Raw genomic sequence first — 17,490 nt, forward strand, 5'->3', positions numbered from 1 at the left:
AGAGATAAACACTTGACCTTATGGCCTTTTTGAAGGAAGCTGTGATGTCTTCACCTATAGGCACATTGACTACCATTGGTATAGGGCTGGGACTTTAACTGATTAGTTGCGACTAATTCATTACAGAATATTTATGCGGTTAAAAAAATGTACGCATTTTAATCACACTTAGTTTTTGCACCACAGAACCTTCAGTTTCGGGCATACCGATCATAGCGATGCACCAACCAAGAAGAGACAACACACGCAAAGGGAGAAGTAGCCGATCAGAGCGCTTTGCTTGGCCCAGTGGATGCGAAATTTAGATTTAAAAAAACTCACTTGTTGATTCACTCGTACAACAAGATGAGTTTTACTTGAAAAAAAAATGCTTCTCAGGTCAAATATTTATATGCGATTAAACATGCGATTAATTTCGATTAATTAATTACAAAGCCTCTGATTATTATATATATATTTTTTTTTATCGCATCCCAGCCCTAATATTTATCTATATATATTTTTAATACTTTGGCTATTCAGCAGATATACAAGCTCATGACGTGATACCGAGTGAGCCTGTAGATCTGCAAAAAAAAAAAGGACATTGTGAACATTTGTGCAAAACTTTGAATATATATGCTTCTGGGTGGTCCCTGGAACTAAATATTTTGAGACGGGGGTCAGCGGTCAAATACATATAATTCTAGGGGTCCTTGACATTAAAAACGTTGAGCACCACAGATAAAGAAACGTTTTTTTCAGAAAACCATGAGGATTTCAAAGACACTTTGAGGTATTTTTCCAGGTCCCATGACTGGGCCTGATTCGGAGATTTTGAGGTGGTTTGGGTTTGCTCCGAAACTCTCAGAAATTTGCCCTTTCATGACATTTCCTTAACACAACGGAAGCCAAGGTTTCTAACATTCTAGCTGTAGCTGCTGCCGTCGTTCACTTACGCTTTATTTTGAAGAGCCTCGGAAGATCCGTGCGTGTGCACGTGAGTGTCCACTGACGATTGAGGAGGATAATCCATTTGTTTACAAACGCTCGCGAAACTAAAATCCAAACCGGGGCTGACCATCGCGGTAAAGTGTCGCCGTGAAAACAATCAGATCTCTGCTTCCCTGGCGTTGTTTTCATCTCATTCATAGATAAAGCCCTTCTTATGTTTCAAAGTAGAATGTAAAGCAATGTAAACTGCCTCGCATTTTCTCCCCCAGTCTTCCTGCCTGCAGCTGGGGGGTGACGTAATGGACTCGGGTCATTCAGAGGGCAGCTGCAGGCACGTACAGTTAACTCTTCGTTGCCTCGTCTGTCAACGAGATTGGCAGGGGGACACCTAGTGGCCATAACTCGTCCCTGAACGAGTTTGGCTCCCAAGTTGTTAATATCGTTGTTGTCGGGCAGAAACCTCGTAACTCCAAGTTTCAAATGTGTACGTTATTTCGCAAAGTAAAGCCCTGCTTCATTGTACAAGGCCGTCGCACAAAAGTAGTGAAAACAGCCGATCTACAAGCACACAACGCCTCGCGGCGCGAGGCGTTGTGTGCTTGTAGATCGGCTGTTTTCACTAGTTTAAATCATTTTAAAAATGATAAATGCAAAACCAACGGTTTTGGACATACAAGGTTTTCACCCGACAACGATATACAAGCCAAGTTTCTTTTTTTTTTTTTACCATTTGAGACGTTTTGTAAATATGAAATAATTGTTTTTGAGTGTTTCCTAATTCCATTTCTAAATCTAAAAAAAGGTCAAAATGACCTGTTCAGTCATGCGTGTGGTAAACAGGTTCAGGTTGCCGTCGTGAAATGGGCGTCAGGTGGAACATTTATTTTCTTTTTTTTTAATGATCAGAAAAGAATTGGCTGTGGACACTGTGGGCGGAGGGACAGTAAGACAGACAGACAGACAGACAGACAGACAGACAGACAGACAGACAGACAGACAGACAGACAGACAGTTACCATGGTGATGGACAGGTCATCAGTGGACAACACCGTGGAGGTCTGAGCTGGAGGAGGAGAGGACAGAGAAACCACAGGGTCACACTCTGACAGGCACGTGCACACATAGAAATTTTATCTGTCTGTAAAAAAGTGCCCTTTCCAGACCATAAATGCAAGTTTTACTATGGTGAAAGAAATGCAAATGCCCTCTTTCCATGCCATACCTGAAGGCAGCATTCAAGAGAATTGCCTTGTCAAAACTCTCCTGAACTTGAATGCAGCAACAAATTAAAAGGAAAAAAAAAAGATCGTAAAAGGTCTTATTTGGGATGTTCCTTTTTGGAGACACTCGACACATATGGACAAACCCACCTTGACACTAACACAGAGATTACACACTTTTATCCATAGACCAAGAGTAGCTATATGGAACTATTTGGAGGACCCCCAGTAGTAACTCTGAGGACCCCCCTGGGGTCCCGGACCCCCTGTTGAAGAGCCCTGCCTTACAGGTTTATTTTGGTTCCATTTGACCTACTAATGGATTACGTTATTGTTTTTGTGTTCCCCAGATGTGCAGACAGTTTGTCGCTCACTCCTTCACTGGTCTGTGGAAGGAGTGAAGATGCGTGAATGACTCAAGTGAGGAACACACGCACGCACGCACGCACGCACGCACGCACGCACACACACACACACACACACACACACACACACACACACACACACACACACACACACACACACACACACACACACACACACACACACACACACACACACACACACACACAAACACACACACACACACGCACGCACGCACACACACACACACACGCACAGTGGGTTAATGTTCATTCCACCCCACCGAACAGGAAACTAGGAAGGAAATTACCCCCGCCCACCCTCGGTTGTCATGGAAACTTTTGTGTGTGCGCGTGCGAGTGGGTGTGCGTGTGTGCGTGTGTGCGTGTGTGTGTGTGTGTGTGTGTGTGTGTGTGGGTGTGCGTGTGTGCGTGTGTGCGTGTGCGTGTGCGTGTGCGTGTGCGTGTGTGCGTGTGTGTGTGTGACTCGTCGCAGGCGCGATGATGAAGGTCAAGGTGTTTGTTCAGGTTCACTCAGGACAGCCTGACTCTGACTGTCTGTTCCTTTTAAGCCAACAACACCCTGCTCTTCTAATGCTGCTGGGATTATCTGTTCTCACACTGTACACCAGGGATGTGCAGAGAATGTTTGAGAGGCAGGGGCTGACATCTCCTAAAGGGACTTTGGATGAAAAAATCGAAAACATATAGCAGACCTCCAAGCTCACGTGGAGTTCGGCTATTTTCGGTGCTTGATACCACACTGGACTAACCATTATCAAGTTTTTTTCTTATTCTTGATTTATTTGCACTGACTATGGACTTGGACTATGGATTTTTGGCCCTGCACTCAGGGGCGTCAATTGGGTCCAGGGGGGGAAATAAAAGTTACTTTTAAATACAAATCCATGAATGTCTCTTTGTCTATCGGTGCTGATTATTATGTTGTTAAATTACATTAAAATAACTGCAAATGCAAAATTTTACAAAACGGTCACTTTAACAAGGTATTATAAATATAATTATATTCTCCACACTTGTATTCTCCCCATCTTGACAAAATGGTATATTCCCAGGTTCCGCAGGTCAGCTGCACAGGTGCAATGCATTATTGTTAATTGTGGCATGTTTACTAATATGCCAAGTTTAGCTGAACTTGAACAACTGTTCCAGGCTGCCATATCCAGCCCAAGAAACCATAGAAACAGGGGGAAAAATAGAATGTACTTCATAATAAATGTATCATGCCTTTTGCTAAGGTATGGCAACATGACTGGTGTCTTGCACGCACATGAAGGCGCGCGTGCAAGACACTAGTCATGTTGCCATACCTTAGCTTTTTTTCTGAACTGACGCTACTGCCTGCACTATTGGGTATTGTGTTGGTTGAATTGCGTACTATTGCTGTGTTGACATGGCGGTGAGATACTTGTGTTGCACTGACTTGACTGTTATGTACACTTTAGTTTGGCACTGTTTGTTAAGTCGTGCTTTGAGCTTTGCTTTTTAGTGTGTGGCGTGTCACTTGAGCGTTGAATGTTTCTTGGTCACTTTATGTACATTATATATTCTTCTTTCTTTTTATGACAGCTTTTTTGACACTTATGTTTATATTCTTCTTTCTTATGCCTTGCTTTTTTGACTGTACACAACATTACTCTTTTTCTTACCTCTTTGTATTTTGTAACCTTAAACTGCTGTGCTGCCTCTGGGATACTGTGGGATAATAATGGTATCTATCTATCTATCTATCTATCTATCTATCTATCTATCTATCTATCTATCTATCTATCTATCTATCTATCTATCAAGTCAATACTGGAGATGTGGCGTAACGGCATGCATTCTAATTATATTTCTATTAAATGCTTTCAACATAAGGTGCTGCATTCAAGTTCAGGAGGGTTTGGAACAAGGCAATTCTCTTGAATGCTGCCTTCAGGTATGGCATGGAAAGAAGGCATTTGCATTTCTTTCACCAAAGTGAAAACTGCATCATACTAGGGCATTAGTATGCATCTGGAGAGGGCACTTTTTACAGAAGGGTAAAAGGGCAGGGGCTCAAGCCCCCTTTGATGTCTGTGTGCACGTGCCTACTATACACTCATTTCAAAACCAAACGCCTCCATGGGCTCAAATGTTTCCTATAACAGTAGTTCTCGACCTGTGGGCCGAGACCCCCAAATGACTAACTTAATGTGCAACATAGTTTTCTCACTCAACTGTAAACAAACCCACATAACGTTTAAGTGTATACACATTTTCCATAGGCGGAGGTGTTTTTCAATCCTCTTTTCCATAGTAAGTGATCACAGCATTACAATTTGGTAAGAGAAATGTGATGTTTTACACTGCATTTGTGAATTGTCAGGGGTTAGCTTACATTTGGTGGGTCAAGAGTAGCCATTATCATTGTAGTGTCCACAACTGTTCTAATTTGGGCATGCATTTTAGGCGGATTTTTCCCCTGGACCCCCCTGGGATTCAAGACCTTTTTAGTACCTCTGGTCAAACATTGGTGAAATTGCCAAATATTAGAGGCATATGTTGTTAAAATAGCAGATCTAAATGGTGTTGTGAGGATGTAGATCGGTTATTTTCAGAATGGAACAGATCGAGTCAAGCTAAATGTTAACGCAACTCCTACCAAAGTGGTTCCTGTATGTTTTATAATATTATAATTGATATCTGTAAAGTAACAAGTAACTTTTTTTTTTTTTTTATCTAGAATGTAGTGGAGTAGAAGTAAAAGTACTGATAATTGGAAATACTCCAGTAAAGTAAAAGTACCTCAAAACTAGGGATGTAGCCCTAAACAAGGGTAGCTTGATAACCCGATAACAGATTTATTGACTACCCGGTATCAATAAGCTTTGGGCTTATCAAGCTTGTTATAGAGCATATCGGCCCATGATCTTTAAACAATCAAGACAAAGAGTCGATCAAGACATTATTACAACACTATCCATAATATAAACCATTTAACACTTATTGCACACTAATGAATAATTGTTTTAATGATATTTAATGATATGTGTTACACTTGTCAACAATTCACCCTTTGTCAAGTCCCGCCCATTGTCATGCCCCTCTCCACACCCATTGGTTGCTGTGTCTTGGTGGGACATTCAGTGGGACATTCCATCCACTGTCATGTTAATTCAGTTGCTTCATATTGTTATTCTGTGTGTTCAATTCTAATTTCAAACTCTGTTTCAGTCAATTGGAGCTGCTCAGTGGCAGCATAGTGAATCAGCATGTTTTCAAATGTTTTTATTACTCCAAAAACTACGTTTTAGCTAATTCAACATAAAAAAGGCGGAACCAGGATGGGACAAGGCAGATAGAGCCTGCTGGTTGGTCAGTCAGGGACCAACCAGGAGGCTAACAAAGGGTGAATTGTCATCTTCTTAGATTGTTGTCAGCAACAAACTCAGTCACAACAACTGGCCAATAAAAAAAGATACCAGTTCTGTTGAATTTGTTGTCTCATATCTTTCCACAAAAATTAGAAAACGCTCACTAGTGGGCTTGAAAAGCCCGGCTCAACAAGCAGGATAGATAAGGTGCTCATTATCAATAAAAAATAACGAGCTCCATCCCTACTCAAAACTGTACTTAAAGTGGGCATGACACGGCCAAAACAGCTAATTATGGCTATCAAATTAGCCAATCTTTTTAATGATGTCATGTACCCCCATGTTAAATGACCCAATCAAATTAATTTATTGTAGTTACTGTACTGAAAGTAGTACTTTCTGTACAGTAACTGAAATAAATTAATTTGATTGGGTTAATATGGGGGGAGGGGCGGAGTCGATTATCCATATCATTATCTTTTGAAACTGCCCCAAAAAAAGCTGTCCGAGGTGTGTTTCCGACTTTCTAAACCAACTTTAAAACAATCAGTTCTAGGGGTAAAAATGATATATCATTCGCTATAAAATCAATGGTTAGACCGATAAAAAAGTACATGTCTTCTTCAAAAAAGGTGTCAAAAAAGGTGTACGAGGGTCAACACGCTTCTCCCCGTCTACGATACGGTTTTGTCGGCCATACCCTACTGTCTCTTGCGCTAACCTGACTGGAGCACCAGACCGACCGGAGCAAAGCCATGTCCTGCTGTCACACCGGAGCACTGCGGCCGGACTGAGGTCCCTGGGCGGCTCATACACTCTGTGTGTGTGTGTAGCCTGTGTGTGTGTGCTTTCGCACGTGTGTGTGTGTGTGTACACACACAATAGCTCTCGCAAATAGCCGTGCGGTGCAGCGTTAGCCGGGCTACACCATGGGCTATACGCTAACAACAAGCCATCACGTTGTGCGCGGCACCGCACAACGGACGAAGTATACATTGCGCGGCACCGCACGACGGACGAAGTATACATTCACTACTAACTGATACGGCCCCGCCTCCTTTTCAGACTGTTTGAAGAAACACCACGTGACCTACTGTATCATAATGTTAAATTTCGGCCGGAGTCACGCCCCCTTTAAGTACAGTACTTAAAGGGATATTTCACTTTCAAAAACACTTTTGGTAATTTTATCATCTAATCAGGCTTTTATGAATACCCTGAACAGTTTTTAATTAGCTTGATTGCATATTTAGATATTTGATGTAAATGTTACCAGGCCCTCCAGGCCCAGGGCCTCTCCCCACACACACCCATTGTAACTTCAAACTTCATTTTAACCATGATAGATTCATTAAAAACACCCATTATTTTTTCTGGTGACTCATAATACCCTCCTAATATGTGAGCAGGCCATGTTTTTTCGATAACCTTTTTTATTTATTTGTAATAATAATCTTTTTGTATTTCATTTTTTCCATTTTCCCAAATAATTATTACAAATAAATGAAAAAAGCTATCGAAAAAACACGGCCTGCTCACGTATTTAGGAAGGTAAAATGAGTCACCAGAAAAAATAATGTGTGTTTTTAATGAATTTATCATGGTTAAAATGGAGTTTGAAGTTACAATGGGTGTGTATGTGGAGAGAGGCCCTACCACTGCTCCCCTGTTGAAAGTGGAATATCCCTTTAAAGGTCCGCTGTCAGCCCCGAAATTATAATAGTATGATACAGTAGGTCATGTGGTCTTTCTCCAGTGTGGATCCTGAAACAGTCTGAAACTGTCTCAGTGTAATCTGCCCAACAACAGCTGACCAGTACAGTAAGTAGTCATACAGTCAGGCTATACAGACAATTAATTTGATTCGCTTATATGATTGGCTTATAATTGCGCATCCCCACAATGACATCATAAAACTATTAACTTGTTTTTTTAAGATGATTCTTAAAGTGACAGTAAGCCTTTAGGTGACAGGCCCCCTTTAAGTAAAATTACTTAGTTACTTTACACCACTGCGTGTGTGTGTGTGCGTACGTGCGTGCGTGCAGTGTGCACCAACCTGTCCAGGTGTGTCCGTAGACGGGCGTGCTCCAGTCACTCCAGTGCCCTTCCCATTCGTCCTTGGCTCTCAGCTGGACAGAGTACTGCATCCCGGGCAGGGCGTCTGTGATGGTGTAACAGTCGTGCCTCTTCACCTGCCAGTACACCTTCTCTCCAGGGATCTGCGCATATTAGAGCACTCTAGGGCGTTAACCAAAAAGTCGACAAGTCGACTCAAGGCTCTAAAGCCCTTATCAAGCCCCTATCATAGCAGGCACCGCGGTGATAAGCTATCCACCGCGGTGTAGTCTTTTTAAGTCATAAAACTACAACATTACGTCATTACTCGCGGTGAAGAGCTATCCACCGCGAGTCCCGACACATCTCTCTGTTTTTACTTTCAGACACACATTTGCACACATTTTCATGACTTTTTCAAAAATAGCAGATCTACAAGCTCGCAGCGCGGCACTCGGTGCCGCGCTGTGAGTTTGTATATCTGCTATTTTTCACTGGTTAAAGCATTCAATAATTCTAGGCCTAAATGGGTTACCGTTAATTAACTAATCTATCCACAACTTTCCAACATCCCATCGTGCATTGCGCAGAAGGTGTGCGGCAGCTTCCGGCGCCGCAGCCGAGTGTGATCTACAAGCTCACAACGGTTGCATCTGTGACGCGACGTGAGCTTGTATGTCTGCTGCTAACCGGAAGTGTCCCGCAGATAAGTAAATTCTCGCAGAAACAGGTGGATAATTAGGGTGGCCATTCGTCCGGATTCACGCCGGACAGTCCGGTTTTTGACCGTGCTGTCGGGGGTGGGCTAAAGCTGGTCAGCTCAGCCAGAGCTTTTAATTGCTCCCTTTGAACTTCAAAGGGGTTGTGCAATAAGGTAGTAGTAGTTGTCATCTGTAATATATTACTGCCTTACTTTCCACGTCACCAACCAGGGTCCCGTCGTCCCGTTTTGAGCCAATATGGAAGGGATTTTTGTCGTGGGACCCAGTTATAGCCTACCTCCTGTGCCTTCAGCCTTCCTCTCAAGTTCTGTGGCTGATGCGCTGCTGCTGCCCCGCACAGAACGGCACAGATACACAGGGACTTGCAGAGAATGTTAGAGAGGCAGGGGGCTGACATGTTAGAGAGGCAGGGGCTGAGGGAGTTCAGTTATGGTATGGAAAGGGGGCATTTGCATTTATTATACCATAGTAAAGAAATGCATTCATGGTCTGAAGAGGGCACTTTTTACAGACGGATAAAAGGGCAGGGGCTCAAGCCCCCTTTGATGTCTATGTGTGTACATGCCTGAGCCACGCACGCACTGTCAGTGGATTCGAGTGCCTGGAAACCATTGCGCACAGTGAGTCAGCACGCCCAGGTGTTTAGAATGATTATTAGCCTAGTAAGCTACTAAATTCCACAACATTTCAACAAATGAAGAGAAAACACACGCTAAAATGTATGCATTACTGAGAACTATCAAATGCCTGGTTTATATCTCCCACCCATGAACTGTAGCGCTGTGTTGGTGGATGTTTTTCCGGCGCACGGGCTGTCCGATAAAACATGCCCAAAACAAGAGCTAAAGTAATGTCAGAAACACAGAACACCCCAGCAGCACGCAGCAGTGTCACACAAAGCATCTCCTGATATGGAATTATTGTCAAATCTGATAAATCCAATCATTTTCGTTGTGTATAGCAACTGGGTGTCAATGTATAGGGATACTGGACATCTGGGCAGCTTGATGTAAAATGTGCTCTTTTGTCCAAAATATTAAGAATTAGTACATTTTCTACAAGATGGAATTTGTTTAATCTTTTAAGTCAGATAAATAAACACACTACATTTAATAATTGAAACAATTGGCCTATATAGTATTACTGTACACTACAGTAGGCCTATAGGCTGCAATATAATGACATTATTTATTGATAGGCCAATTTGTAAAAAATATATATATATATATATATATATATATATATATATATATATACATACAGGTATATATATATATATGTCACGGTTAGATAGAGAAACGGTTAGATAGAGAAACGGAGCGCTCGCCGTGCGGCACGGGGCGGAACAAGCGGTCGCCACAACAACGTCCTCCAGGCGGAGCCGCTCGATTGTCCACGACATTGCAAGCGGCGCGAAGGCCAGCGGACCTGCTCTTCGCCCCCGAGCGCCGCAGGCGCGAGTGGCCGCGAAGAGCGGGCCAGGGCCGGCCGCGCGAGTTACGAAGCCGTGGTGAATGCAATCGTTATATTTATGCCCAGGCCTTACAAGCTAGGCTAGGCTAGGCTAGGCTAGGCTAGGCTAGGCTAGGCTAGGCTAGGCTAGGCTAGGCTAGGCTAGTAAATAAAGAAAGAGAGTCGCAAACGAGTGACGTCAGCGCCTTCACTTGTGAATGGCTGTCGTCGCCATCTGGTGGTGATTGGTGTGTGGTGAACGACAAAACAAGCGCTCTTACCACAGTCTAACCGAGTTACCCAAACTAACCGTAACATATATATATATATATATATATATATATGTAATTGTTCAATTTAAACATTTTGGTAAAAGAAACGTTAAAGTAATAAGTAATATATTACATATTACCCTAGTGCAGACAGTAATATGTAATGAAAAATATTACTTTAAAATGAAGGTAATAAGTAATCAGTATATATTACCAAAAAAAGTAACGCTACCCAACACTGGTTGCTGCTAGGTTTTCCTCTAGTCACTAGCAACAAAATAACTGCAGCTGAGCTATCTAGTACCCATATCTCCCCTTCCCGTCTCTCTGTTCTATTATTTCTGCTATGCCAGTCATGTGGATTAGATTTCAAATGGGACAATTTAACTCAAGAATAATTGCAAAAAAGATACACTGTTAGGCCCATCATAAAGTAAAATAATTTGTGATTATTTGGGTGCATAAATAAAGGAGGTAGGCTGCCCAGTCTTAGTTTAAACCACTTTAAACCTATTTTACACTATATTCGTAAATAGCCGATCTACAAGCTATGAGCTTGATCTATTCTTTCCCCCATTTTTTTTTTCAAAAACTGTACAAATTTGGAATAATATGTGGGTCCCTGGCTGGCACAAAATATATTGAGAAGGGGGTCCGCGACTAAGAGTGCATCTCTCCATTCCGACATGTCTCCTTTCCGACAGACACTAACCCTATCTCTTACCCTAACCCTAACCTTAACCTCTATGGAAGTGTTGCCACTCCGACAATAAGAAGTCACTGTCGGAGTGACGACATGTCGGAATGGAGAGCGCCCCAGCTACATATCAATTTGGGGGTCCCATACGGTGCACCCCGGAAAAGGGTCCTCCTTTCTGAGGTCCTGCTGGTGGCCACCCTATGGATAATATTAATTTAGGCCTAGGATTATTGAATGCTTTAACTATTGAAAAATAGCAGATCTACAACCTTGAAGCGCGGCACCGAGTGCCGCGCTGCAAGCTTGTAGATCTGCCATTTTTGAAAAAGTTGTGAAAATGTGTGCAAATCTTTGAATATATGTATTTTTAAAGCGAACGTTTGTAACTCAAATTTTGCTTCTGGGGGGTCCCTGGAACTAGATATTTTGAGATGGGGGTCCGTGGCCAAATAAATATCAGTTTGGGGGTCCTTCACATGAAACGGTTTGAGAACCACTGACATAGTCTCTCAAGAACAGACTAACTGAGCTCCAGTTCAAGTGAAGGATCTTTTCTTTGACGATGGCTGGCCAGATTGCTGACATAGAAACATAGGGTTTTTCAAAAAACATTAGAAGGATTCAAAAGACAAAAATAGCAGATCTACAAGCTCGCAGCGCGGCACTCGGTGCCACGCTGCGAGCTTGTATGCTGTTTTTCAATAGTTAAAGCATAAAATAATGATACACAATAATGTGTACTCGCTCTAAATGGGTTAACATAAAAACAAAAGCAAGAGCACTGAGGGAGCAGCTGCTCAAACCTGACAAAAGGACACATCTGCACGCATGCACGTATCGCTCGCCTCGTTTTTAAATCAAATAAAGTTGCTTGCAGCAGCAAGGTTAACGAGGTGCGAGGGCACTTGACATCTCCGCGTCAGGTGAAAAGTGAAACTAAAACGTACTGATGGCAGCCAGCTCGACATAAATAATAATTATGATGGTGAAAATATAATTGTGTGTCAACTGTTCGTCTTGATAAAGGCCACGGGTGTTGGGCAGGTCATCATAAAAAAAAAAACAGAACCGCTGGAGCAGCTTCCTGACGCTCACGGTTCCTTTTGCTCAGACAGAGCTATAGAGCAGTGGTTCTCAACCTGTGGGTCGGGACCCCCAGGGGGTTCCCCAAATTATTTTGGGGGGTCCCCAGATGATTAGCTTAACGTGCAACATTGTTTTCTCTCTCAACAAACAAACATGAAGTTTAAGTTATAGACGGTATAGGCACATTTCTAAAGTGACAATTTAAGGACTTTAATAGTAAGTAAGTAAGTAAGTAAATTTTATTTATATAGCACCTTTTACAGAGAGATCTCACAAAGTGCTGTACAGGCATTGAAAGAAAAAACACAATAAAAACAAAATGAAAACAAGGCAAGTAGGAAACAGGCTATACAGTTAGTTACTAAGAAATATAAATTAAAATCAAATCCCAATAACAAATGCCTGTTCAAATAATAACGTTTTGAGGTTCTTTTTAAAAATATCGACAGAGGCTGCAAATCTCAAGGCTTGTGGAAGAGCGTTCCAGAGTTTGGGGGCAACAGCTTGAAAAGCCTTATCACCTTTTGTTTTTAAATGAGTCCTTGGAATTATTAACAGACCCTGCTCAGCAGACCTTAGGGCCCTTTCAGGCTCATAGCGATTGACCAGATCTTTTAAATAGCTCGGAGCCTGATCATGCAGAGCTCTGTACGCGAGCACTAGGACTTTGAACTGGACCCTGAAATTAATGGGGAGCCAGTGCAGGGAGGCCAGGACAGGGGTGATGTGGCACCTTCTACTGGACCTGGTGAGAAGTCTGGCGGCAGTATTTTGGATTAGTTGTAGGCGGTCCATTGAGGCTTTGCTGAGGCAGGTGAAAAGTGAGTTACAGTAGTCAAGCCGAGATGAAACAAAAGCATGAATGATCATTTCCAGTTCTGGGTACGTGACAATTGATCTAAGTTTAGCAATGTTCCTAAGGTGGAAAAAACATGACCGGGTTATTGAACAGATATGGGTATCGAGATGCATGGATTGATTAAAATTAACACCAAGGTTTCTGAGGTTAGGGCGGACATTGTCTTTGAGGGGGCCGATACAGTCGATTACCTTTGGAATAATGCTTTCTGGAGCAACAATAAGCACCTCTGTCTTGGCCTCATTTAGCTGGAGGAAGTTTTCCGATAACCAGGCCTTTATGGCTGACAAGCATTCATGTAAGATATTAAAATTAAAATCATCAGGGCTCTTAGAATTAAAAGAATAATAAAGTTGTATATCGTCTGCATAAAAGTGATAAGACATTCCGTTAAAAGTGCTGATAAGGTGACCTAGCGGTAACATATAAAGTGCAAATAAGGTTGGGCCTAGGACTGAGCCCTGGGGGACCCCAAATGAAAGAGGAGCGGAGGTTGACACATGTGTGCCTACAGCCACTGAAAAACTCCTATCCTCGAGATAAGAAGAGAACCAATCTAGGGCCCTCCCTGTGATTCCCACCTGGTTTCTAAGCCTATTTATTAAAACATTGTGGTCCAGCGTGTCAAAAGCAGCACTCATATCCAGAAGCACCAGAATTGTGCCTTTACCTACATCCGAAGCCATCATTAAATCACTAGATACTCTTAAAAGGGCTGTCTCAGTTGAGTGCATTTGTCTAAAACCTGACTGGAATTTATCTAAAATGCTGTGGTCATTTAAAACTGTTAAAAGTTGATTGGCAACGATTTTCTCTAAAATTTTTGAAATAAAAGGGAGCTTAGAAATCGGCCGATAATTGCTGGGAGATTCAGGATCTAAGCCAGGTTTTTTTTAAAAGTGGATGTACAGTGGCGGTTTTAAAATAGGAGGGGACCTGTCCAGAGACTAAAGAGAGGTTTAAAATGTTGAGCAGAGATGGGCCTATGGTGGTAAAAACATCCTTTAAAAAAGTCGTTGGAATGACATCTAGTGGACTAGAGGAGGTTTTCATGCTAGTCACAAGCTCTGTTAATTGACTGATTGAAATCGGAACAAAGGAGTCCAGAATGGACTGATGGTCAGGAACTAGATGGGGAGTGGGAGGGGAGGGGATGATGCTTGCCCTAATGCTAACAACTTTGTTCACAAAGAACATGAGAAAGCTATTACAATCATTTACTGAAAAAACAGGGGGGTCAGGTGTTTGTGGACATACAATGTTATTGATTGTGTCAAATAGTACTTTAGGGTTTCGCCTGCTGGAGGTCATTAATTTGGCGAAATAAGCAGCTCTAGCCTCCTTGACCATGGAGTTAAAATCATTAAAAAGAGTTTTAAGATGTAAACGGTGGACCTCAAGATTAGAGGACTTCCACCGGCGCTCAACGCTTCTACACTTCCTGCGTAGACAGCGAATGTCGTCATTTAACCACGGAGCTTTATTTAAAGTGCGGACAGTGCAAGATTTAAAAGGAGCGACTACATCTAAAATATCTAAGCAGTGGGAGTTAAAACTATGGACTAAAATATCAATATCTCTGTTGTCGTTGGGAGGCAGTGTCAGACTGTTAAAAGCAGCTGAGAATTTTTGGGCTGACCGTTCATTTATCAGGCGTGAGTTTTTAACTCGCGTCCCGGCCACACAGTCTGGATTAAAAGATATATTAAAAACTAGGGATTTGTGGTCAGTCGTGGTCATGTCGTTTGCAACAATGTTGTCCACATCTAGACCAAAGCTAAAAACGAGATTGCGCCCTACCTTAGTGATTAAAAGTTCAAAGGAGCTATAAGAACCAGCATTTACCAACCTAGAAGGGAAACAGTCTCTGTATACAAGTGCCAGGCCGCCCCCTGTATTTGACCATTACACAAGTCGACTCCCACCAGAGAAAGTCGAAAGTAAAAAAAAAATAAAAATAAAAGAAGAATCTATAATACCTCTAAAATGAAAATGTGTCAAATGTGTTCACATGTAGATAGTCTATTTTCACAATAGAACCGTATCATACAAAATGTAATGCCTCAAGTTACTCAAAGTGCTGGTCAGGGTGGTAATTTGGGGGGTCGCGGCCTGAAAAGGTTGATCTCCCGTTCATTTCCTCATTGACTTTCATGAAAATATTTGTAATATAATTATGTTGAGGACTTGCTACAGGACTACTGTCCATGACGTCAACATAACACCTGTGTTCATTTTGTCGACCAAGACCAAGACTAAAAGACTACAAGATTTTGATAGTCTAGTCTTGACTAAAACAATGTCATAAGACTAAGACTAGTATTTGTGTTATCAAAAGACTAAGAATAAATCTAAGTCTAAGACTAATGGCTGTAAAAATTAATACAGTCAGGTATGTAATAGGGCATTAACGAAAAAGTCGACAAGTCGACTTCATTACACAAGTCGACTCCCACCAGAGAAAGTCGAAAGTAAAAAAAAAAAATAATAATAATAATAATCTATTGTGAAAATAGCGATCTACATGCTCTGTGAGCATGTAGATCGGCTATTTTCACAATTTCTGGCTCTGTATATTTGACAATTTAGATAATGTTTGATTTGTCATTTTAGAGGTATTAAAACATCCTTAAATTGGCACTTCAGAAATGTGCAGATACCCTCGATACACTTAAATTTTATGTTGGTTTGTTTACTGTTGAGTGAGAAAACAATGTTTCACATTAAGTTAATCATCTGGGGGACCCCCAAAAATAATTGGGGGGTCGTGTGTGATGTGATGACGTCATCAAACGATAAAGTCGACTTCAACTCAACTTTTTACTGAGTCGAGTCGACTTGCAAAAATCACAAGTCGTTAATGCCCTAGTATGTAACTGCAATGAAATTAAAGCCACATACCTATTTTATGTATCCAAACATGGAAAAAATGACCAGCTTTAATTACTTCAGGCTATATTAGTTGCTAATATGTTGATATTTAGTCGACTAAGACTAGAGTAGACTAAAACAATTCCAGAAGACTAAGACAGGACTAAGACTAAATGGTGTGTTAGTCAAAAGACTAAGAGAGACTAAATCAAAATTTGCTGAAAAAAATTAACACCGCTGCTGTGCATATTAGTCGGAGGCCTTAGGGATTTTTCGTGCTAGAAAACGCCTACAAAACAGTGAAAAGTGATGGCGCATCACTTTTCATCACTAAACCATCGTTTTCTGGGGCCATTAGTAGCCCAAGGAATGTTTTTTTGTGGAAAACAAATGCTTGCAAAGGATTCAACATCATGACAAAGCCCTAGTTAGACCCCTAACATCCTACTTAAATACATTCTGGGTATTTTCCTCCTGTATAGAAAGTCGATGGGAGCCGTGAGGCAGTCCAGGGGTGCCGCGAGATAATTTGACAATATTTGGAATTCATTTGGACCCTTGAAAAAATATTTAGTATCATTTTAAACTTGAAGTACAAAGTTATTTACAGTCGCGACGCGAGGCGTTGTGTGCTTGTAGATCTGCTGTTTTCACTAGTTTAGTACATTTTATAGATGATAAATACAAAACGAACGGTTTTGGACATACAAGGTTTCCACCTGACAACAACGATATGCTATAAATATAAGGTGCTGGGAGTGAAAATTATAATGTAGGGGTGCCTCGGATTAAAACAATATTTATGGGGTGCCCTGAGACCAAAAAATTGGGAACACCTGTCCTAAGGCCTCCGACTATATAGACTATTCCCGGGAGACTCCATGCACTTTGGGGAGAGGCGGGAGGTCTGTGCCACGTACCTCCACCACGCTGTCCAGGGTGGACTGCAGAGGTCTGTACAGCAGCTCATACTTCAGCACGTAGTAGTTGTCATGGCTCTTCCAGGACAGAGGGGGACCCCAGGTGACCCGCAGCCTCCTCTCCTGACCCTCCTCCTGCCACAGGGTCACGTTCGACGGGGGGTCTGGCTTCACTGAGAGAGAGAGAGAGAGAGAGAGGGAGAGAGAGAGAGAGAGAGAGAGAGAGAGAGAGAGAGAGAGAGAGAGGGAGGAATACAGGGTTCCCACACATCTTTACCAATTAATTTCCAAAACCTTTCCAGAATATTTAACCCGATTTCCAGGACTATATAACAATAATTCAGCTCAATAACGCTCAGTATAATAGCAGACCCACATGTGATGTGGATCTGCTATTTTCACAATTTCTGTCTCTAATATTTGACAATTATGGCAAATGTTGAATTTGTCATTTCAGAGGCATTTAACAAAATCAATAACAAAAAGACGATGCATAGCTATTTTTTTCCAGGACCTTCCAGGACCCTTGATCAATTCCAAAACCTTTCCAGTACTGGAAAGATATTTTTCTAATTTCAAAATATTTCCAGGTATTTTCATGACCGTGGGAACCCTGGGAATAAGTGGGAAAATAAATTCTATAAGCCAGGAAAGGGTCCCATATGTGCAGAGAATG

General features: G+C 41.9%; 1 protein-coding gene across 3 annotated transcripts in view; it reads right to left on the reverse strand.

Moving 5' to 3' along the window:
• il6r (interleukin 6 receptor) overlaps positions 1-17,490 on the reverse strand; it is a 75,861-nt gene that overhangs the window by 8,592 nt on the left and 49,779 nt on the right. For all 3 annotated transcript variants that reach the window (XM_080753198.1, XM_080753199.1, XM_080753197.1), the window contains exons 7-9: positions 16,815-16,987; positions 7,934-8,096; positions 1,950-1,996 (exon numbers count right to left, since the gene is read on the reverse strand). In XM_080753198.1, the coding sequence (XP_080609324.1) occupies positions 1,950-1,996; positions 7,934-8,096; positions 16,815-16,987 (383 nt within the window). The remainder of the gene's footprint in view (positions 1-1,949; positions 1,997-7,933; positions 8,097-16,814; positions 16,988-17,490) is intronic.

This window comes from Nannobrachium achirus (genome assembly GCF_963921795.1).
Source record: "Nannobrachium achirus genome assembly, chromosome: 2".
Taxonomy (NCBI): Eukaryota; Metazoa; Chordata; class Actinopteri; order Myctophiformes; family Myctophidae; genus Nannobrachium; species Nannobrachium achirus.